This window comes from Athalia rosae, chromosome 5, assembly GCF_917208135.1.
Source record: "Athalia rosae chromosome 5, iyAthRosa1.1, whole genome shotgun sequence".
Classification (NCBI taxonomy): domain Eukaryota; kingdom Metazoa; phylum Arthropoda; class Insecta; order Hymenoptera; family Athaliidae; genus Athalia; species Athalia rosae.
In genome coordinates, this window is record NC_064030.1 from 12,442,813 (window position 1) to 12,464,741 (window position 21,929).

A 21,929-nucleotide genomic window follows, 5' to 3' on the forward strand; every position below is an offset into this window, starting at 1 on the left:
TCTTATGTTTTATCGCCAGCTGCGAGAGCAGTTCCCAGGATACAAGTTATGTACAGCATTATGTAACCAAGATTCGGTGGAACAACTCTTTTCCAGATTCCGAGGACGTGGTGGCTTCAATCCAAACCCAACGTGCAAAGTGTTCCGACTCACCGCACGTCACTTGATATCGGTCCGACCAAAGAACCGCAGCTCGCCGGTGATCTTACGGATCGGCAATACGAAGCCGGTGTGAGTGCCGTCGGATTCTTCGAAGATGGGAAATTCACACCAGTTGTTGACGACGAAAACGACGAACCTCTCGATGCACGGAGCGAAAGCGACAGTGACAGCGACGTTGAGGACGATGACGACCTCGACTTGGCGACGAGGTTACGCATGTTCCAACCCACCGCAGCTCCTGTAAGAACAGGATCGTACGAGGCTCACGCTACAGCCTTTTTCGCTGGCTATACGGTAAACAAGTTGACGTCCGTTAAGCTGGAATTGCCAAACAAGCACAACACAATAAAACTTGCCCAGTAATTTTTCGCTATTTAAATGCTATTTAATCGCACAAAAATTAATTTCGTCGCCCCAGCCATTTTTGAAAAAATACGGTATGGGCAGCTTAATATAAAACTGACTATGCCAGATTGTAAAAAAAAATAATTTCGTGTTATCAGGACCGTAGGAATTTTTCGCTCTTTAAATGCTTTTTAATCGCACAAAAATTAATTTTGTCGCTCCAGCCATTTTCGAAAAAACTGTGGTATAGCTAGCTTGATATTAAACTGACTATGCTAGATTTAAAAAAAACCAATTTCGTGATTATCAGGACCGCAGGAATTTTTCGCTTTTTAAATGCCATTTAATCGCACAAAAATTAAATTATTTAGAAGAATGGGCGAAAGATACTTCAATCTCATAAGGTAAAATATATATTACGTGCACAAGAAGTACATGTTCGAAATAGAAAAACTTATTTACGGCTACAAGTCATGGGGTTGTGTTTTTGATTTGGCATAAAATACCAGCGCTGGATTAATCTCAGATTCCTCTCTCTTTTTTTTCTCGCTTTTTTGATTATCATCATATTCTTCCCATGTTCCTCCACTTCGTAGACAAAAAGCAATGTAGTGATTCAACGTTGTACAATCGGAATATCTCGTAGGTCTCGCACTCACTGAAATTTCTTCGTGTACGACGCCTACAAGTTTCTACGTTTCATTGATAGACAATGGACTCGGAAATTGCTTCGGTAAGTCTCGCAACTTTATCGGCTCACCTTCATCGTCAGAAAATATCTCAAAAATTACAATATTTCCTGCAACAGTATATATGAAAAATGCATATCAATAGTGAGTTTACAGAATATTTGAGTAATTAATTTCGATTCATGGCGCGAAGTTATTTCACCAACTGCCGAGATTCTACTACACGTAGTTCCATGGCAATTAGGTGCACTACATAAGGGCAATCTTGGTAGTTGCAAAATTTCTTCAACGTCGAGTTCATCCTTGTATAAAGCCGCTCTACCAATTACGGGTATTTCCCGAATGTTTAGTCGCCGATCACATCCTTTAATACAGGAGATAGTTTCAGTGAAACTCGGAGAATTTTTGAAGAGTTTTCGGGCCAAGGCTGAAACGACTATGCTGCAGTTAGCGATAAGTGATCCTTCCGGTTGTGCTTTGAAAGGAAAGATATCGTAAAGAATTTTTGCGCGGATCTGGTAGGAGGATGCCCTCAAACCATTGTCTAAGACGTCAAATGCCATCTTCATAATATCGAGTTCAGTGTCTGGTCTCTCAATCTGAGAAATAAGCATGGATTTTCAACTAGGAATATGCATACGAATATACATACTATACAAATATGTGTACAACGTTGATATATGTATAAGGGGCGTTTTGAGTGAATTCGAGTAGGGTCTATCCTTCACTAGTCCTGATTTATTTGAAATTTTTCAGAGCAATAATAGCACCTTCAAAATACTCTCAAATTTGTTTTGTTAATTCATCTATCGAACCGTTTTTGACTTCTGATTATTCAAAGTTTGAAAGAAACGACACCTCTTGAAAATCTAAAAAATTTCAGAAAAATCAGATTTTTTATTCCGAACACTTCAGGATGAGTTTCATTTTCACGAGAAATTTCCAATATCTACGAGAAAATATTAATGGGTATTTTCAACATGAAATAGACTTCATGCTGGCAAGAGGTTTCTAATTCAAAATAGTTAAACTGAATTTTATATTTGACTGAGGTTCTTCAATTACCATTTCCCGTAAATCTGGCCTGTCACAGAGAGCTGCTAGCATAACCTGGTAAATGCTGTCAAATGCACACGTATAAGTCACGTATACTTTCTTTCCATTAACGCTAATTGCGTGCAAAGACTTGTGGCTGCCATTTTTGATAATTAGGAGTTTTTTTTATTTTTTCCACAATTCAGTTGTTCTTTGATCTTGTATTTCTGATCTCCTAAGTATCTTGATTTGTTCGGCTTCTTCTTCTGCTCGGTATTCTCCGAAGCTTTAGAAGCTTGACCTTGTCAGTTTTCTAAGTTACGACTTGCAAGAATCAATGGAACACTTCGTGTTGTACTACACGATACGCATATTCGTTTTTGTCCATAACCTTCATCCGAGTCATTCAAGGAAATGGAACATGTTTCAAGTGCGTGTACGGGTGTTTGGCATATGGCGCACTTATGAGCTCCACTTGGCTTATTATTATTCTGGCAAGCAGGACATTTTGAGGCTAACGTGGTAACTATTTGTTGCTGTAGGTTTGAATCATTGTGAGTTGCTTGCATGGCATCGATATTGAGTGACTCGTCATTTATGCGGTTTTGTCTGGTTTGGATGCTATGGCGCCCCAATGTTTCTTCTGTACACATGGTCGAAATACTTGTGATTACACATTGGTCGTCATTGGTAGTCTGATCTCCGCTTCCGATCATTCTTGCGCCAATAAGTTTAGTACGCCCACTTACATAATTCACGTGGAGCTTTAGAAAAGCATCGGCCCGCATAGGCAGGGTCTCATTTTTGAGGAGATGTGTTTTTATTTTATTAAATTCACCTTCTACAGGTGCACTTGAGGCTGGAACATTTCCGTAGCCAAACATATCTCGGACTACACTCGACCAAAGAGGAAAATATGAGATGTCCTTCAGCAACTTTTTTGCCAAGGCAGGAAAATATTGGGCATTTTCTCTGTCGCCAATTTGGTTTCCGATGGCATTCACTTGCTGTTGAATCCGTTGCCCCCATTTTGTCCATTTGTTTACATTAATATTAGTCCCAATTATTTCGGATTCAGAATCGGGGTCGTCTTCATTTTCATTGCGTATTCCGAAGTCGTTCGAGTTAGGGTCTACTTTCTTTATGTCAGGTATTGCCTGTAAAATTTTCATATATATGTGTAGCTAGTAGTTTCAATATAGAGACTATAGTTAATTTGTATAAACAGCACATTAGGGCACATCTGTACAGTGTACATAGATAATTTGTAAATTAAATCCTAAATTCTGTACATAAAAATATCAATTTGGAAAATGAAATCCCCACGAACTGAACTTGTTTTGGTGAATGGTGCATGAACAGAAAAAAATGCCAAACTCACGGTCTCTTCTGAAATCAACGTCTTCAGGAATGCCTTGGCGATCTCGCTATCGCTTTGTTCGCCATCTGGTAGCGATCCTTCCGTTTCGGACATACTGACAAGGAGAATACATTTCACAATTTTTTCCGCGTCTTCTATTGAACGGCACAGTATTAATTGCCCAATTACTGCAAGGTAAAAGACTTTAACACGATGTGGGAGACTCTTAAAAAAATCAGCGTAAAGTTTAATGAAATGAGCTACGTCTACTCTGACGTAACATTGCGGAACATTCTGTTCGAAACAGGCGTTAACATATTCATCCATCGTGCAGTACGATGTGAAAGCTCTGATGACAGCGTTCAGGAGAGCTTTGGATGAATCGGTTACTACTTCTGCTGGTCGCGGTGCCCCTGACCGCACCTATTCCATGAGCCAAAATTGTATGGCATTTACGTTGTGCACTTCACTTAGCATGTGGGAGATCGAAAATTGGCCTCCTTCGATGTAAGTCACAACATGATATAGAAAAATCGGACCTGCATTCCCACGTTTCGGTTTTACAATTTTCTTGACGATACTCCCGGTGGCATCAATAAACACTGAAGTTATATTTTTCAAAGCGTATCTGCGATATACATCCACTTGGTAATTTGTCCAGTAATGGACATAAAAAAGATCTAACCCAATGCCATGAATTATATTCCTTTCTCTCGTTGCTTTCATTAATTGGATTGCCTTCACAGGGTCACGATCCAAGAATTGCCTGCTGATAAATTCGTGTTTCGCTACTCTAAGTACAGGAGATGTGAATAAGTTCGGTGGCTCGCATTCATTCTCCTGCATAGCGTTCTCTGCTTTTTTCGCACGATAAACGTGTACCGCTTGACTCGAAATTTCTTCTGCTACGGCACGTCTCTTAGATCCCCGCAACCACCGCTTATCGCATTTCCCTGCACCCTTCGTACAGGTACAAATGAGTTTGATGTCGGTGGAATTGTCAACGTCGTCCTTTGTAATGATTCGCATAATTCCTCCACATTTGCAAGAAGCTAATGTACCATTGAACAAAATAAATAAGCCGATAAATAGGTGATTAGATGAATGATTAAATGCAGAACGAAAAAACCAAGATTATAGTACAATGAATGAATCCTTCCCTACGGTTTGCACGAGAAAATTGTACCAGACCTATTGGTGTTTGTTCACGTATAGTCTAGACTGTGCCAAATAAAACGAATATTTCTTCACTATTTCTTTAGATCGTAACGCTTCATGAAAAATGTAAACCGATGAGTTTTATAGATAAAAGGATTGTTTTTTGAGTGGTCAACAATTAATGAAATTATAGATTCTGGTAAAAAAAAATAAGTTTTATTAGCTCCAGAAAAAAGTGGCTAATTTTTTTAACTCGGTCAAACGTTATCTTTGTAGACAATTCAATTCCCTACAAAATCATACCATGGTCTGTGTTGTCTGTTATATTTAATCATTCATAAAACGTAAAGTTGAGAAAAAAATTTTGGACAAAAATTCTTATTTACGCGAGAGCTAACGGAAAAATGAAAATAACCGACTGAAATTTTGATACAATTTTTTTTGTGATAGACAACGTAATTTTGGTATGGGCCCAAAGAAAAAAGATATTCGTTTTATTGTACTTGGCACATGCGTATACATTTGTACCAATATATAATAAGTTTATTTCTTATTATCTGTTCCGAATGAGGATATAACAACTTTATGATGTTTCACTGTAAAAACAAGGTTTTTATTATTTCCAACTTATTTACAACTATTTACATACAATTACACACGCTTACCTGTAAAAACAAGAAACGACATTAAAAGCTATTATTCCGTAATTATTATTAATTAACAATGTTAACAAATTTAATGCTTGCACGTGGCTCTTATCTTGTGTGCACCTTTCTATCTCTTTCTGTACTCCCCTCGTTCTACAGGCATGCGCAGTAAGAGAAAGCTTGTGAAAGAAATACACGCATACAAACTAATGTATTTCTTTTACATCTCCCCGGCTCGGAGTGAATAACAAAGATATTAATTAACATGGAATTAATTTAGTTACATGAAATATATTCGATTCTGTTTTCCTGTGACCTGTATCTATTTTAAAAATAACGTTTGATATTTTATCTAAAATTTTGTATGGTCCTATGCGTAATTCATCTGTTTTTTTCCTGTTTAGTTTATTACCATTTTCAACATATACGAATTCACCGATCTGTAGATTGCAATCTTCTCTGTTTCGATCGAAAATTTTTTTATTGTAACTATGGGATTTTAAAGTGTTTTGAAAAGCTATTTGTCTGTCTCTTTGAAGATCTTTCGTTGTTCTTATTTCTTGCAGTTCTTCTGGTAAAATATTAATGTCTTTGCCTTCCATTAGATACTTTGGTGAAAATGTTGTCACAGTGTGTACAGTTTCGTTATAAATTTTCGTGCATTCTTGTGCTATACTAGTCCAGGCTCTTCTATTTTTTTCTTCGTTTATTCTGCATCTTATTTTATTAACTAAAGTTTGGTTTAATCTTTCATTTAAACCGTTTGAAAATGGTGCGTTAACAGCTGTAAATATGATTTGTATTTCTTCTTGGTGTAAAAATTGCTTAAATTCCTTAGAGTTTATTCCAGGATATTGATCTGATAGTATCATTTCTATTTTCTCGTTTTGTGGTATCTGTTTGATCAATTTAATAAAGTCACTTGCAGATTGAGTTTTTGAAGTTACGATGTATGCGTATCGTGTGAAATGATCTACTAACAGGTGTAAATATTTTTTTGTCGAACGGTTTCCTCCAAAACCTCCAATGGTGTCTATTGATACAATTTCAAATGGGCGAGTGGCCGGTCCTAGGTGCGACATTTGTCCTAATTTAAATTTTTTCCTTGATTTGTTCTTGATGCAAATTTCACAGCTGTTACATATGTCCTTGATGTTGTAAGTTAGATTTTTCGCCGTATAAAACGGTTTTATTTTATCCTCCATTTGTTTTATGCCTAAATGACAGTATTGGTTGTGTACATTTTTTATTAATTTTAAACTAAATTGTTCTGACAATAGAATTTTATCTCTTTTTTTAATTTTTTTGTAGAAAACATTATTTTTTTCAAAAATCTTTTCTCTTTTCTCTTGTATATTTATATTTGTAGATTGATCGTTTTTTATTTCTTCTAATTTGACGAGATTTGCTGTTTGTATATAACATTCTTCATTTTTGTTAGGTTCTAAAACTGGGTTTCTGCTCTTGCTTTTACTACAAATGTAAAGCGTAGTCTATCCATTGTTGATTATGTTTTTTTTTTCATAAACAGCTAACAAGATGTCGTTTTATAATAAGTTTATTTCTTATTATCTGTTCCGAATGAGGATATAACAACTTTATGATGTTTCACTGTAAAAACAAGGTTTTTATTATTTCCAACTTATTTACAACTATTTACATACAATTACACACGCTTACCTGTAAAAACAAGAAACGACATTAAAAGCTATTATTCCGTAATTATTATTAATTAACAATGTTAACAAATTTAATGCTTGCACGTGGCTCTTATCTTGTGTGCACCTTTCTATCTCTTTCTGTACTCCCCTCGTTCTACAGGCATGCGCAGTAAGAGAAAGCTTGTGAAAGAAATACACGCATACAAACTAATGTATTTCTTTTACAAATATATCAGAAAAAATCTAATCATCCCCGTCTCTGTCCGCCTCAGAGTCACATAGTATTTGGTGGTGCACGACTGTGATTGCGAGGTCTATGCCACAAACAAGGTGAAAATGAAGAACCACCCGGTGTTGTGTATAATGAAGGTAAAATAACAGAAGAAAATGACAATTTGTTGTTCTTTGGTTTTCTTGTTTAAAATGATCAACAAAACAAAATATGACATTCGAAACCGTACCATTTATGTATCCTGATTTCAAATCGCCGGAAATGTAATGATTCTGAAAATTATATCCACATGCGACTGGCGTTTGCTGGACGATTGCATCCATAACCACGTCCTCCCAGACTCCCGGAATCAGTATTACATTTGTTCGGTGAGATTTGCTATTGGCTCGTTTGTATCGCCTTATTGTAAGTAATGCCCGGAACTCTTCCCTCGAAAGTTTGACTTCGTATGTCCGTGAAACATCGTCACGTGCTTCTGAGTCCAAAGTATTGTCCCGAGAATCACGAACTTGACTGTTATTATTGGCGTCACTTTCGAACGTATTGTTTGCACTTTCACACGAATCTCTTGAAATACTTGCACTCAGTTTTTCGCGCAGCTTATATTTGTTATTGCATACCATAGAATGCAAGGAACTTGAGGCGATCTTATGATCCAACTCACTCGAAATTGTTGCCCAAATTGGGCTGAATTTCGAAATGATTTTCTGCTCTGGCAAAAGAATATCGCATGCATGTTCAAGCACCTTCCTTAATACTAAGTCCTTGTCAACTTGAATTGGCCGACCGCGACCACGTATCGCTTGCATTGTGACACCACTGAAAAAGCTCTCCATGCAATGCTAGCTAGAGACAGACTGAATAACTGACAGCTGTTTACTGCAAGAGCGTTAGATGAATAACATAGAATTTTGCTAAACATACATCGCACACGACGGTATACTATTTATTGAAAGTACATATTCGAGACGTTTCGGATTCCAAACATTGTACGTATATCACAAAATATTCTGATAATTATGGACTAAGTAACTCAAATAGTGTCTAATATTCGAAAAGTAAGAAAAAGTAAAGCTACTCGTCTTCGAGTGATGCACTGGAAGAACCCGAGCTCACCCGGAAAAAAGCGAAATAATCCTCCACTTACCGTAAGGTGCTGCAACCTCGCGGTTAGTGCTCTCAAATACGGCGATGTTTCGCCCGTTCAGGGAGAGGGGGGAGATGTGACCCCAGTAGCGCAACCACCGCCCTTTCGAACGGTCTACTCCTAATGAAGCTTAGGGAAAGAGCGCGATCTTCATACACTCGCATCCGTAGCGTCAACAGGTATTATTATTAACCCCGTTGGTGAATTCCATTTTCTGGCACCATATTTTTGACCACCCTGGATAATCGGCTATTCAACAAGTTTGTTCACAAGAAATAACCTCTTAAATTGATATTTTTCAAGTTATACACAATGGAATTGAACCGTCGGACAAATATTTTTGGTTCATTGTACTATGTAGATACGAGGAATCAAAAAGGATGCCTCTTTCGGAGTTCTCAAAACAGCAATGAACGTAATTCTTTGTCGATTCAAATGTGCTGGAATGTGCTAATAAAAAGCAAAAAATTCCTGCGGTCCTGATAATCACGAAATTGGTTTTTTTTAAATCTAGCATAGTCAGTTTAATATCAAGCTAGCTATACCACAGTTTTTTCGAAAATGGCTGGAGCGACAAAATTAATTTTTGTGCGATTAAAAAGCATTTAAAGAGCGAAAAATTCCTACGGTCCTGATAACACGAAATTATTTTTTTTTACAATCTGGCATAGTCAGTTTTATATTAAGCTGCCCATACCGTATTTTTTCGAAAATGGCTGGGGCGACAAAATTAATTTTTGTGCGATTAAATAGCATTTAAATAGCGAAAAATTCCTGCGGTCCTGATAATCACGAAATTTTTTTTTTTACAATCTGGCATAGTCAGTTTTATTTTAGGCTGCCTATCCGATACGGTCAATTCTAATGAAAGGTATACGGTATGCCGAGAATACGTAAGTGACGACACGTATCTAGTTACGTCATTAAAAAGACCAACTGACAGGTACCATAGAATTGTCGAAGCTCAACTACAGTCTTTTCTTCCAGTATTCATCCAGCATAAACACAAGGATGGCATACTGAAGGAGCTCGTTGGTCATGCAATTGATGCAACCACCAAAATTGACCCGCAGTGGTTCGACGAATCTGATCCGCGCAACGGCCATCGGATCTTCGCTATACGGTTCATGTCGAGGGTGAAACTTCAACGTCATTGCCAGCTTGACAACAGGGCTGCCAAGTCAAAGAGCCAAAAGAAGCGTCGTGCAACTGCGACGAAACGAAATGCTCTTAAGCCAGCCAGGAAGATGCGAAATATCCTCCATACCTGAGGTTGACACGAACTCTTGGCACTTTTGTCGAGTACACATAGCCGATGGCAGAACGTACAGGTGATACAGATACTTGTTACGTCATCCAAATAACTCTGTTGATTACAGCTCGTTCAGACGGACATGTCTCGTCGTGATCAGCATTGACATTTTCGATGTACACGTTGCAAATGATGAAATATTGAAGGGCGGAGAGACGATGAATAACGTGTTTTCAATGGACCAGAAACACCAGATGACACCATGCTCAAGAAGAATACCGTGAGAATCACTTTTGAGGTGGCCAATGTACGTATGCGGAACGCGTAACGTGACTGCAAACTACGTATACTGTTTTCTGACACTATCAACAAGTACCGGCAAATAATTGAGTCCCGTCTGAAGTTGAGAATTGATTCCTCACTTGGAAGACGTCGAATTCAAAATGCCGCTTCTGAGATTGTAAGGACTTCACCGTAATATTCGTAAGGGGAAACACGATTTTGATATATGACACTTTATCATCAGGACACCAACTCTTCGTCTTTCCTCTTTTCCACCACTCGCTGAACTTTCTCTCTGTGCTTTTTTCGGGGAAAGCACTCCCCTCTCAGTACTACACTAGTCAAATTTAGTTATCTCTCACACGTTTCTGTAGTTTGGGATTCTTGAGTTAGAGTTAGTTTTCCGGATGTTCAGGGTTGAGCAGGATCGCGACAAAGTGTCGTCGACGAATTCCCGGGTGAAGCCTACCCAGGGCGAAATTTGCCGTTACAGTATGTTGGATGTGGGCATGGGTATTCAGATCGCCAAAAGGTTATGTGGAAAAGGGAGTCGGAGAACGAATGTTGAATCGACTACACCGGGTGATTGCGGAACCGTCGGCGGAGAAGCTGAGATCCATGACAGAGGGCCTGCCCCTATGGGTAACTAGCTGAAGTTCGATTAGCGCCCTGATTGGCTGAGCCCCTGAACCCAAAACCGTTTCAACCGCGTAGGGTAAACATGGGAGTGCAAAGCAAGCAGTTTTGAATCTCGGTAACTCTGGTCTTTCGAAGAATTAATTTTCGCATTTTTTCTCCAAGTCGCACGTTGTGATCGCTGTCCGGAATACTAACTCGAGCAGTGGTGAATTTGCATCCCAAAGTTTTTGCAAACAAGACTCAGTGTTCCGTCAATCTTTAAATCCGAATTCGATTAAGTCTTTCGTATCAAATTCAATCAATCTTCCATACCGAGTTCGAACCGAACATTGATCAGTCAAGGTGAGTCAAATAAAATTAAAACCGTGAGAAGTAAGTCACTAAGTAACCCGATAAAGGGTGCGTTAGCAGAGTGCGCGAGCGAAAAAAAAGGGGGGAGAAGCTAGAGTTAGTCTCCGGCCGGACGAGCATCAGGAAAGGCGGTATAGGTATCGCTAAGGAAAATGTGATTTGTCTAGTTTCAACATCAATAAGTAGTGTGCGATATAACCTAACGACGAGTATTGTTATTACCTTCCAGCAAACTGATCCTTACAAACCAAACAGCATCTTTTCTGAAATTAACAGAGTGTAGTGTTCCAACAAATCCGAATCATCAAATAACTTTTACTGATTACAACAGTTTGCCGCGCTCATTGCTTGCAAGCAGAACAACTCAACCGACCAGGGCAAACTGGATTACTTGATCATGGTGTTGTTCGCGTTTCATTTCATTTGCGACGTGAATAACGTAAACATCAGAAGAAAAAGGAAAAAAACTTTACAGAATCGCTCTCAATCCTCGTGCTATGAAACCCGAACGCTTGCTGCTGCACTAAACGCTACTTGTTTGTTACGAAACTTCGAAAGGCTTATGCACTACCTATAGAATGCTCAAACAATAATATCTGCAAAACGCTTGGCCATCCAGTCTTTCTGCTCGGCTCACTTTTTGTTCTAGTAGAGCTCTATACAGAGTGGACAACGTGAAATTGCGCACCCAAATTTTGTGGAATTGAAGAGATAGAGATTGCAACTTCAATCGAGAACTTATTGCGACATTGACAGAGAACTTTGTTACCTGTGTCGTACGAGTTCTAACCTCCAGTTAGAATGAGACTCATAACAGTTATTTCGACACCGACAGAGACCTTTTATCTGAGACAAGGGTTGTAGTACCTCTAAGAAATACACTCATCAAAAAGGTTTCAACTGCAATGGGTAACTTCGACGCTTGCATCGAATAAGGCGATTCTTTTGTAGTAGACGGGCTTGTCAGAGGAGTTGCAGTTTTGATGTAGAATTGAAAGATTTTTTCTCTCAACAGGAGATAAATTTGTTACAGGGATACATCAACATGGGTCAATTCTCTATCAGATCTGTAGTACTTGTTCGTTTGATCCAGAGCGGCATTATCGACCACTATTGATTAGTATCAAGTTTACATCCGAACCATATCATTGTCTACCGGCTGCGACCATGACAGGAAACGGTGATGATACCCAATCACGGCAAAAATTTCGCGCGGTAAATTCGAAAATGTTTTTCCGCGGAGGTATGACTAGGGGGGTTGTTTGGTTGCTATGTATATTGTTGTCAAGCGTTTACAAACTGTTGATGCAAAGCCATTATAGCAAACGTCTCTGTGCGGAACGACTCTTTCGAGCTCCTTCGAATCAAATACATGGCAAGTAAAAAACAGAAGATGCCGAATTACGTGTGGACGACCCAGGGAAAGAAAAATGCTTAGGCAGCATCATCAAGAAAGAAGTCACCAGGAGTTATCGGAGTTCATGACTGGCATGAAACCCGATAGAAAGATTTTGAAGTCTTCGGTCCGTAGCGTAAGTTGAACATCTTTCAGAAAAATTCACTCGTTATCAATAACTTCGTTCTCCAACAACTTTGTATCAACAGATTGTCAAACGTTTTGATGCTACGGGAGAGCTGAGCTCCGCAGCCCGACGGCCAGTTGTCCAGCCGTCGAAACGACCAGATGAAGATACCTGGCTCAACATCTGCCTCGCCTACAAGGGAGGAAGCCAGCCAACGTCGAAGGTTGCCCAAGAGTTCGGAGTCTCTAAGTCGCCGGTGCTGAATTTTTTGCATGGAGCGAGGTATCGATCACATAAGTTTCAGCAACACTAGAAACTCATGCCTCATGATGCAGAAAGTCGTATGGCTTTCTGCGGGCGAATGATCGAAGAGCTGAACGCCAATGAGCGACTAATCAGTAGGATCTGTCTCACAGACGAGAGTACCGTCGTGTTGCATGGAAGGCCAAATCGGCAAAACGTTCGAGTTTGGTCCCGCAGCAATCCTCATTTGGTGGTTCGGACAGCCACACAATACCCACAAAAACTCAATGTTTGGCTCGGCGTTCTTGAGGACCGTCTCATCGGGCCCTTTTCCCTCGGTGAAAACCTCAATGGCGAAAGGTATCTTCTTCTACTCGAGAAGGAAATCATTCCTGCTTTAAGGGCAGTTGATGGTGAGGTAAGCATAATAACTTCAGAACATATTAATAATACAGTTCTATTTTGGTCAACATCATTCAGAATGGTAATACAAACTTTGTTTTGCACCAAAGACCCATCTGGTTTCAGCAGAACGGTGCGGCCTTAACACTAACGGCTGCTGTCAGAGCCTATTTTGATAGGCAATTCCCCAGACGATGGATTGGCAGGGGCGGTCTATTCGCGTAGCCAGCTCGTTCTTCAGATCTTTCCCCGCTAGATTATTGTTTATGGGCACACTTTAAAAAGTGTCTCTATGCAGGGGAAAGGATAGCGAATGTTGCTGAGCTGCAGAACAGGGTGTTGGAAATTCTGGAGGGCCTCCCTCCTGAACGGATTCCTAATACCACCAACGCTTTCTATGATCGCTTAGGGTACTGTTATGCAGCGAAAGGGCTGCATTTCGCACACCTCTTCCAAGGTTTCGGTGCATGTTCAGGCCTCAGGGGAATTTTACCTACCCCCCTATTTTTTTAAGATGAGTTCTCATTGTCATCGCACGCTTCAAAACATGCCATATAGCTTCAAAAAATGCCTTGTTAACACTTTTTTCTGTTTTCGCGTTTCTTAATGCATCACCGTTTGAGATAATATGGCCACTCTGAGGTGTATTTTGAATACATATCACTTATGGCCGGTATGATTTTTTAGTATTGTTTTCTTCCACAAAATATCACAATACGACGCACAGAACGTTTTATTAACATTATTCATGTTTTAACACCTCAACAATAGACGCTTTCCAGAAGGTCATACACTACGACGAGGGTACGAACGTTCGTTCGGTTCCATGCAAGCGACTTTTTTTGATAGGCATTCGAAAATCGTGGGACAACTGCCTGGCCGGACCTTGATACGACCGAACTGTAATTTTAAGACAGAAATCGGAGGTAACACGAATCCGAACCGACCTTGCAGTTTGCTGTAGAGGCTGGGCGATGTACAGTGCATTACCATCGCCAAATCTTTCTCGTACAGGGAGAATCCCGCTTTCGGCTTATGAAAGAGCTGCATGCACATAAAGGTGAACTCAAAACCTTTTTCACTCGGCGGTTAGTGCACGAGCGAGGTTTGCGACTGACATAGTAACACCTGCCAGCATCTTCGCGGTTCGACGTGTCAACGATTTTCTGCATGCTTGTCAAGTCTTTCTCAGCGCAGCATCACTTTGCTCCAATTTGACGATATGTTCGTCTCTAATCGCGATCTGGCATCTCAATATCTCCTCTGTCCTCTCTACGCTTTGCGATTACCGACACGTGCAGGGAGTGATTCGGCTCGCACCGCTCGCGGTCCGCAAGGTGTAGGGACAGCTCCACGCCGCAAGCGGCCTCTGAGGAGAAACGCATCTCGGGAAAAATGCTGATTGCATATTCGCACGCGGTCTAATCGCTCGGCAGATGCTTCGGCCAGATCAGCATTGCGGCTATTAACGGGCCATCCCAACGCCGAGGCGAGATCTACGCTCGGAGGCAATCGATGAAACCGAACCGCCGAAACATTGTCCCTGCTGCGCGCAGCACAACTCAAATACGCTCAAACGCAACTAGCTACGAAGCTATTATTTTCGGCTATTCGGTAGACGGCAAGGAAGAATAGCAGATTCGGGATCGCTTTCTAACCAGTACAATGTTTATATATCCAAAATAGATGATGGCACGAGTCACTGGAATGGAAAACGTAGTATAATGAAATATACTTAATACAAATATGATCGGTAACACGCTGTCCACTGCTCCCGAAAGCCTCTGCCATGTAGCAAAGACTGATTCGTCCTTAAGACTTAGACACGGTCGCGACAAAGTTGAAGGGTGGCGAGAGAATTGCAGAGAGACAAGCGAATTGCCCATTCCAGTGAGCTTCTTCAATTTCCTCATTCGTACTCTCTTCGCCAACGCCGCCGGTTGACCAGAGAGGCGGTTCTTCGTTGCACACACGTGTAGGAATGGGTGGAGTCTCCACGGTTTTACCCGCTCACAACGGATGCTGGGAACACGTCATCGTCGTTTTTTTTACGAATTCACAGTATATACGGAGCGGACAACGTGAAATTGCGCACCCCGTTCGCGCGTGCGCGATGGGCGTCATTTGTTTCGCAAAGTAGCCGAAACCACCGATTTCTATAGAGACTGGATGCGGGATACGCTACTCTAGCCTAGGCCAGAGCGTGTGCCGATTAGAAGCCTGAAAATTGACTGTCAGAACTGTCTGATGAGAGGGCACGGTACTTAACCGTTGGGCGGACCATCCGAAGAGTGACCGTGCCGCAGAGAGTTTGACCGATCGCTCCCTGGCCCAGCTCTTTTCCGTGTGCGGATCTCTGTGCTTTTGACCATGTTCTTTAGGCTCACCAATTACATATATCTTTCATTTCTTTGTTACTACGGTGTCATCTGTTAATTAAAGTGTGAAAATGGTGTGAAATCTATATCAGGTAAGTGTGAGTTATTTCTATAACCACTTCTACTAAATAGAGAAATCTATTCTGTTACAGGTGCGTTTTCTGCCGCAGTGGTGGTGAGAGGTCTTTCATAATGTAGAAATGTGTATACCTCTCACAATTTGAAACGAAAGATTATTTGTTAGGTCATGTCAATTACTTCGTATATTCTGGTAAATTCTGTATAGCTATGTCTGCAAATATCACTTTGGCAGGTACATTCTCGTGCTTGACAGGTGAAGCAAATAAATGAGTAAATCAATAGATGGAACTGCACTTAAATACGTTGAGTTGGTGAGTTAAATAAAAATTTCAGATACAATATGATTATCTGAAAATACAAGTTTTCCTAACGCTCCGGTTAAAAATTTTAAGATTTTTAAATTCGCGTAATTTTAACCTTTCGTTGGTCGCGCAAGCTTTCTTGCACGTCGTTAGTCGCTTGATGAGGGAATCGCCGCAATGTTAATTTTACTGCGACGTTGCCACGTCAATATACAAGTATACGCGCGCAATTTTAAAATAGCTGGGGTTTTTGAATATTATAGTAGGACTTTCATCACAATAAATAATTGATTTAATTTTTTTTAATAATTATTAATTTATTGCAAAAACATTAAAATAATTAAAAAACACATTTAATATACATGTTTGAAATTATTACTCAACTTTTTTATTAATAATTAATATGATTTTTTTCCAAATTTTAATCAATACACATTAAGGTAATTGTTGTAAAATTAGTAAAATTATTTTTGTTTAGTTTCATAACTTTATTATCATTTTAGCGAACATTTTACTCATAAAAATAATTGTAAATTATATAACATTTATATATTTTCTAATATTACTCCAATTTTTTTAAATATGATTAACATCGGACAACAAATTTTTAATTATTATCCTTCTTTTATTATTTTGTATTTTTTTTTCAAATTTCAAAATTTCAAAATTTCAAAATTTTAGTTAAACTTGAATTTTTTTTTTTTTGAAACACTGTTTAATTAAAAAAACTTATTATTTGAATGTCAGCCAAAACTATCACAGCTGTGAATTGAAATTATTCTTTTTCGTCTTCTGATCTTACAATTAGTTCACACTTGACACATCTTTTAACCATATGTTCAGAACATGAAAATTTAGAACATTTACAACATTTAGATTTTGATTTGCGGTTTTTCCTTGATGGACAAAGATAACACTTTCCTTCTTCTTTTTCGGTAACAGTATCATCGACGTCATCAGTAGCACTTCTTTTTTTTTTTGTATTATTATTAGCAGCGAGTAATTTTTCAATTGAGAACTTAAGTTCATATGACAAACATGGTACCGATAGTCTTTTTTTTAAATATGGTTCAATTAAATCATTTGCCAACATTTTTAAAAAAAGATTTCTTTCAAGTTTCTTTGAGTTTTCAGTGCAAGTGTTACTGTCGTAAATAATTAAGCTATTTATACCTGCAACATCCAATAATGTAAAGAATGCAGTTAAGGGCCATCAAAACTACACCTTGCAACAGAATATGCAGCTTTCAATTCATCAGTCATATCAACTCCACTTTTAGTTTTATTATGAAATGTTATAATCTCCGGTTTTTTTTTTTATCCCCAGTTTCAACGTCAATAGTTGAAGATTGATGCATGGACGATACCATAAGAACACACTTATTTTTTTTTGGTACATACGACACTAAGGTCAAGTCGTCACAAAAACCAAACATAGACGTATTTACAGCTCTTTTCTTAGCAATTACAAATTCTCTTGGTAAATCTGGTTTATTTTTACGAATAGTTCCCACAACCGTAGTATTATATTTTTCAAGTAATTCTTGGATTACAGGTATGGAAACAAACCAATTGTCCATGGTGATGTTTCTACCTGTATTCAATATTGGCTGTGTTATTCTTTTAACAATACTGGCAGGTTTATTGTCAGCTTCATATGGTCCAGGAGGTTGTTTTCCAGCATAAAGTTCAAGTTTTACCACATGAAATGTCCGAGCATCAGACAAAGCGAATGATTTCAGGCCATATCGATTTGGTTTAGATGGTATATATTGCTTAAAACTACACCTTCCACGAAAACTAGACATCATTTCGTCTATTGTAAAATACTCACTAGGCACGTAAGCTTCCTGACTCTTGAAATTGAAATCTTCCCAAAGTTGACGTATTGGAGCAAGTTTATCAGTTATAGCTCGATCTTGTCGAGTATCAATATTGTCAAAGCGGAGTGCTCTCAATAGTAAATAGAACCGCTTGTAAGGCATGACACATCGAAACATTTCTGGTGCCATTCCATCTGTTGACCACAAATCTTTGGCATTTACATGAGACATTTTATATATTCCTGCAAGGTATAACATACCCATCAAGGCTCTGATCTCATCACTGTCAGTAGCGGCACAATCTCTTTCTCTTCCATAAATTGATCTCATTTTGTCTAATTTTAAGTTCGTAAACTTAACGATATCTTCAATATCATCAGGAGTAAAGAAATATTCCCAACACGCCAAAGGAGTTTTACGATTCTTTGCAGTTCCTTTTACACCAGGAAGGTGGATAACCAAATTTTTTTTTTGTTTTAGAAGATGCTGGTGGAGTTTTACTCCACTTAATAGACTTATTTTCACTTGAATAATAATTTTGACTACTATCACTTGTACTATTAGTATCGCAGTTTTCCTCGTCGCTTAAATCAAAATTGATATCACTATCATCAACATCGTTGTCATTTATTTCCGCTGGATCTGCATCTGAATACTCGCTGTCTGCATCATTTGCAGGAAACATCTCGTTCGAGTCGTCTGAATCTTCCTCTATCTCCATAGTATCACAAAAAGTTATTGCACCTGTTAAGAGATTTAATTAGTTAAATTTAAAAATAATTATTTTTTGGTTATAAAATTTCAAGGACCAAATTTTTTTTATTAAAAAAAAAAAAATTAATTAGTGAATTATAATAGATAACTGTAGCAATAAAATTGGTAATAACCATTTAATAACAATTGGTCAAATGTTTCATACTTTTATTGTATTTTTTTTAATCATTATCTATTTTTATAGTATAGTAAAATATCAATGTTTAGTTTTCAAACAAAATGATAAAAAACAATAATCAAAACTTTTACAATATTTAAAAAAAATTTTTTTCCTTACAAACAAAGTTTAACCTCCAATGTATACATACCTAGGTGATTGTTAAAACGTGAACACTTGCCTTCTTACTTGGTTGGAACAAGTTAATAACTTTAAATAATTATTACACTAAGATCCTTACAACTAAATTTGATTGAATAATTTATTTTCACGCTACATTTTTTAGTGGTAAATGAATAACCTCCTTGGAGATAAATAAAAACATTGGCTGATGAAATCACGCCACCATACTGTACTACCCGTTTCGACCGCCAAAAGAATGTTTTCATGTATTTGGCAACGTCGCATGAAAAATTTCACCTACGATTGTGGTCGCACAGTGAAGGAATCGCCGCGATTTCACGGTTTTCTCACATTAAAAAATCGTTAAAAAAAAACTAGAGTAATTATAATTGTACTAATCATTTATATTGACTTCTGATACTTGAATATAGGAATAGCTGATGTATTTAATATTTATTTTAAATAGTTTGGTAAATATTCTCATAAAAAAATAAAAACGCGGGGATTTCCTCATAGCGCGACCAACGAAAGGTTAAGAATGTTGTATTGATCCGCTTTTCATTCCTATTTCATCTATCATCAACGCACACACAATTTTCCTTCCTTGCTCAGCAGCTTCTTTCACTTTAAAAGTAAAATTGCAGGGTTAAGGCAAAGCATCCCAAATCTGCCGGATATTTCTCCCTACTAAGCGTCCCAAGTCTGTGATTTTCAATCATGCGGGAAAAGATATCTAGAGGAATATTATGGAATGCCTCTAAGGAGTAGGATGAGTCTTCACTAACCAGGTTCTTCTGTCTTAATTTGCGTACCACTTCTTTCAGCGATGTCACTGATTTGTTCAACCGCTTCACTTTTTGTTGCAGAACCTTCGCCGTTTTTCGCACAGCTGCCAGTTTCTGCCTGGTGAAGAGGAGCTGTTTGAGTGTACGGCGTGGACTGCTGGTCGTGTTGCACATCCTGGATTATCCTCACAGAATGAGATGTATTTGGATCTGTTTGGAGTAAGAATCTGAATTTAGTTTCATGACCACAAAGATGAAGGGATGTCATCTTCTTCATCAAATTCATGTTCTGCTGTTTGAATAGGTGAACCACAGTGGTTTTCAATGAATCCTCCATGTTCGAAACAGTTGTGAATGGTACTTTCTGACTTTTTATTCCAAGCATCATCAACCATCAGAATTGCATCTAGCAACGTTATTTTTGCGGAAGACTTGTTCTTATCAGCATCAATACAATTAGTCATTTTGAGCACAAGGTTCTTTCTAAAGTTAGTTTCAAGTGATCGTACCATGTCTTGATTCATCAGCTGTAGTACTGATGTTGTGTCCGACGGACGGAAAGCAAGTGTTATAGACTAGAAAATCAGTAACTTTTGTATGCGCCGGGCAATTATCTACCAGCGATGAAATCTTTTTCTTTTTCTTCACCAAATCACGATTTCAATCTCGCAGCTATTTTTCGAAAATTTCTGACGTCATCCAAGCTCTATGATTGTTAGCATAATCGACAGGCAACGATTTGATACTTTTAGAACGTCTTGGTTTTTCTAACTTTCCAACAAGCAATTTTTTTTTTTTTGTGCTGCTCATATTGGCTGCTACCGTGACACTTATTGTATTTTTCGACATCTTGCCTCTACTACAATTCTCACCTCTAAATTTCAGAGTTTTGTTCGGTATTGATTTGTAAAACAGTCCAGTTTCATCAGCATTAACTATTTCATCATCAGAGAATTGTCTTCGTAGATTCGGCCATACAGACGTCAACCAGTTCGTTGTTGAATTTTGATCAACAGACGAAGATTCACCGACAATTTTTCCCGCCACAATGTTATGTCGACCCTCAAAACGACTGATCCAGCTTGCGAAACAATTGAATTCGGGAATACCAAAACGCGCGGCGGAAGCATGCGCCTTTTTCCGTAGCATAGGGCCGCTGATAGGTATTTCTTTGTTTCTCGTGATTTTAAACCACCGAATTAACGCTTCATCAACATTTTCTAGTCGCGATTTTCGAAGCTGCTTTGGTTTCAAAACGTTTGAATTGAACGATTGCTTAATCCCATCCTTGTTTCTGAGAATCACTGAGATTGTCAAATGACTCACGCCAAATTCCTTTGCGTGAGATTGGTTCAATCCTCCATTTTTCAATCTGGCTATTATTGCACCTTTCTCCTCAATCGTGGATGCTCTACGACGTTGAGATGACATTTTTTTTACATAGGTTATAACTAAAATGGAAGCGTGACGTTCAACTGTAAATTATGTACTCACTGAGATGCAAAACAAAAACGAGCCGCGTGCCGAACGTCGTCGGAAATCAACGGGAATCACACGAAAGTGTAAAGAATTATATCAGTCTTTATAAACGTATGAAATTTAGTGAAAATGGATCATCATAAACGACGTGTCACTGTAAGCGAAGTCATCATATCCGCTTTTTTCATGATGAATTTGATATAAAAGCCAAGCTTCGTTGTGTAATCACGTCATAATAGGTGACCTTTTGTTGTCTAATCTAATGTCGTTTTTCGAACTCAATCGCCTACTTGTCTGATGCAGTAAACTCGAAGTTATCGTATTGAATCGCTGCAGCTAATGACCACTGTTGGAGCGTTCGTGTGGTAACAGGTGTCATACTTTTTCTTGCTTCGAAGAATCGATCGTACTACTTGTCTATCATTTCCCATTTTTCAACAAGTGTTCCTCCGTTTTTGATGTCTTTTTTCCGAATTTTCAGTTGGCCTTTTTGTTTTAATGCAGTACCTCCGTTTTTCCGTATGGTCTTCAACGACCACTTTAGGTTTTTTCTCGCCATATTGCCAATTTTTATTTTCATGTCTATCGGAATGTATGTACTGACTCGAGGTTTCTTCGGAGATGGATAATATTAACTTGGCGCAGACTCTGTAGATGATGTCAATAGAGATTTGGTTTGTAAGTGATTATTGGGGGATGTAGCCTCGCAAACCTTGGCCTTCCTCAAAAATTTACATATTCTCATCTTCCAAAAATAATTCCTCCGTTTCTGTCAGGTCCGCATTTTCTATGGTCGTTATTATTTTTTCGACCATCTTCTCGGCGGGAACGGTTGATTTTACCAAAGGATTTTCACTGCTGGTTTCGAAAACTATGTTCTTTTGACGCGAAGTTTTGAC

General features: G+C 38.6%; 3 protein-coding genes across 5 annotated transcripts; 1 reads left to right on the forward strand and 2 right to left on the reverse strand.

The window, feature by feature from the left end:
- Positions 1 to 9,213: 9,213 nt before the first annotated feature.
- LOC125501067 lies at positions 9,214 to 13,854 on the forward strand. 3 transcript variants are annotated; one of them, XM_048655875.1, is made up of 4 exons: positions 9,214 to 12,492; positions 12,566 to 12,765; positions 12,900 to 13,144; positions 13,239 to 13,854. In XM_048655875.1, exons 1-3 carry the CDS (start codon positions 12,391 to 12,393, stop codon positions 13,033 to 13,035), a joined length of 438 nt encoding a protein of 145 aa, XP_048511832.1. In that variant the 5' UTR covers positions 9,214 to 12,390; the 3' UTR covers positions 13,036 to 13,144; positions 13,239 to 13,854. The 3 variants fall into 3 exon arrangements, with proteins under 3 accessions (XP_048511832.1, XP_048511831.1, XP_048511830.1); XM_048655874.1 differs by having other exon boundaries at positions 9,216 to 12,492; positions 13,258 to 13,854; XM_048655873.1 differs by having other exon boundaries at positions 9,218 to 12,492; positions 13,255 to 13,854.
- A 2,727-nt stretch (positions 13,855 to 16,581) lies between these two features.
- On the reverse strand, positions 16,582 to 19,765 carry LOC125501062 (piggyBac transposable element-derived protein 3-like). Its single transcript, XM_048655868.1, has 2 exons — positions 18,795 to 19,765; positions 16,582 to 18,456 (listed from the first exon to the last, which is right to left on the reverse strand). The coding sequence occupies exon 2, from the start codon at positions 18,040 to 18,042 to the stop codon at positions 17,185 to 17,187; it is 858 nt and encodes a 285-aa protein (XP_048511825.1). The 5' UTR covers positions 18,043 to 18,456; positions 18,795 to 19,765; the 3' UTR covers positions 16,582 to 17,184.
- Positions 19,766 to 20,217: 452 nt separating this feature from the next.
- Positions 20,218 to 21,306, reverse strand: LOC125501063 (tigger transposable element-derived protein 4-like). Its single transcript, XM_048655869.1, has one exon. The coding sequence runs from the start codon at positions 20,980 to 20,982 to the stop codon at positions 20,224 to 20,226; it is 759 nt and encodes a 252-aa protein (XP_048511826.1). The 5' UTR covers positions 20,983 to 21,306; the 3' UTR covers positions 20,218 to 20,223.
- Between the last annotated feature and the right edge of the window lie 623 nt (positions 21,307 to 21,929).

Excerpts from the sequence above, each read along its gene's own strand:
- LOC125501063 (XM_048655869.1), bottom strand. The coding sequence starts at position 20,982 with ATGTCATCTCAACGTCGTAGAGCATCCACGATTGAGGAGAAAGGTGCA.
- LOC125501062 (XM_048655868.1), bottom strand. The coding sequence starts at position 18,042 with ATGAGATCAATTTATGGAAGAGAAAGAGATTGTGCCGCTACTGACAGT.
- LOC125501067 (XM_048655875.1), top strand. The coding sequence starts at position 12,391 with ATGCTTAGGCAGCATCATCAAGAAAGAAGTCACCAGGAGTTATCGGAG. Across the intron at positions 12,493-12,565 it reads TGAAGTCTTCGGTCCGTAGC|ATTGTCAAACGTTTTGATGC; the intron begins GTAAGTTGAACA and ends TTGTATCAACAG. Across the intron at positions 12,766-12,899 it reads AATTTTTTGCATGGAGCGAG|ACGAGAGTACCGTCGTGTTG; the intron begins GTATCGATCACA and ends TCTGTCTCACAG.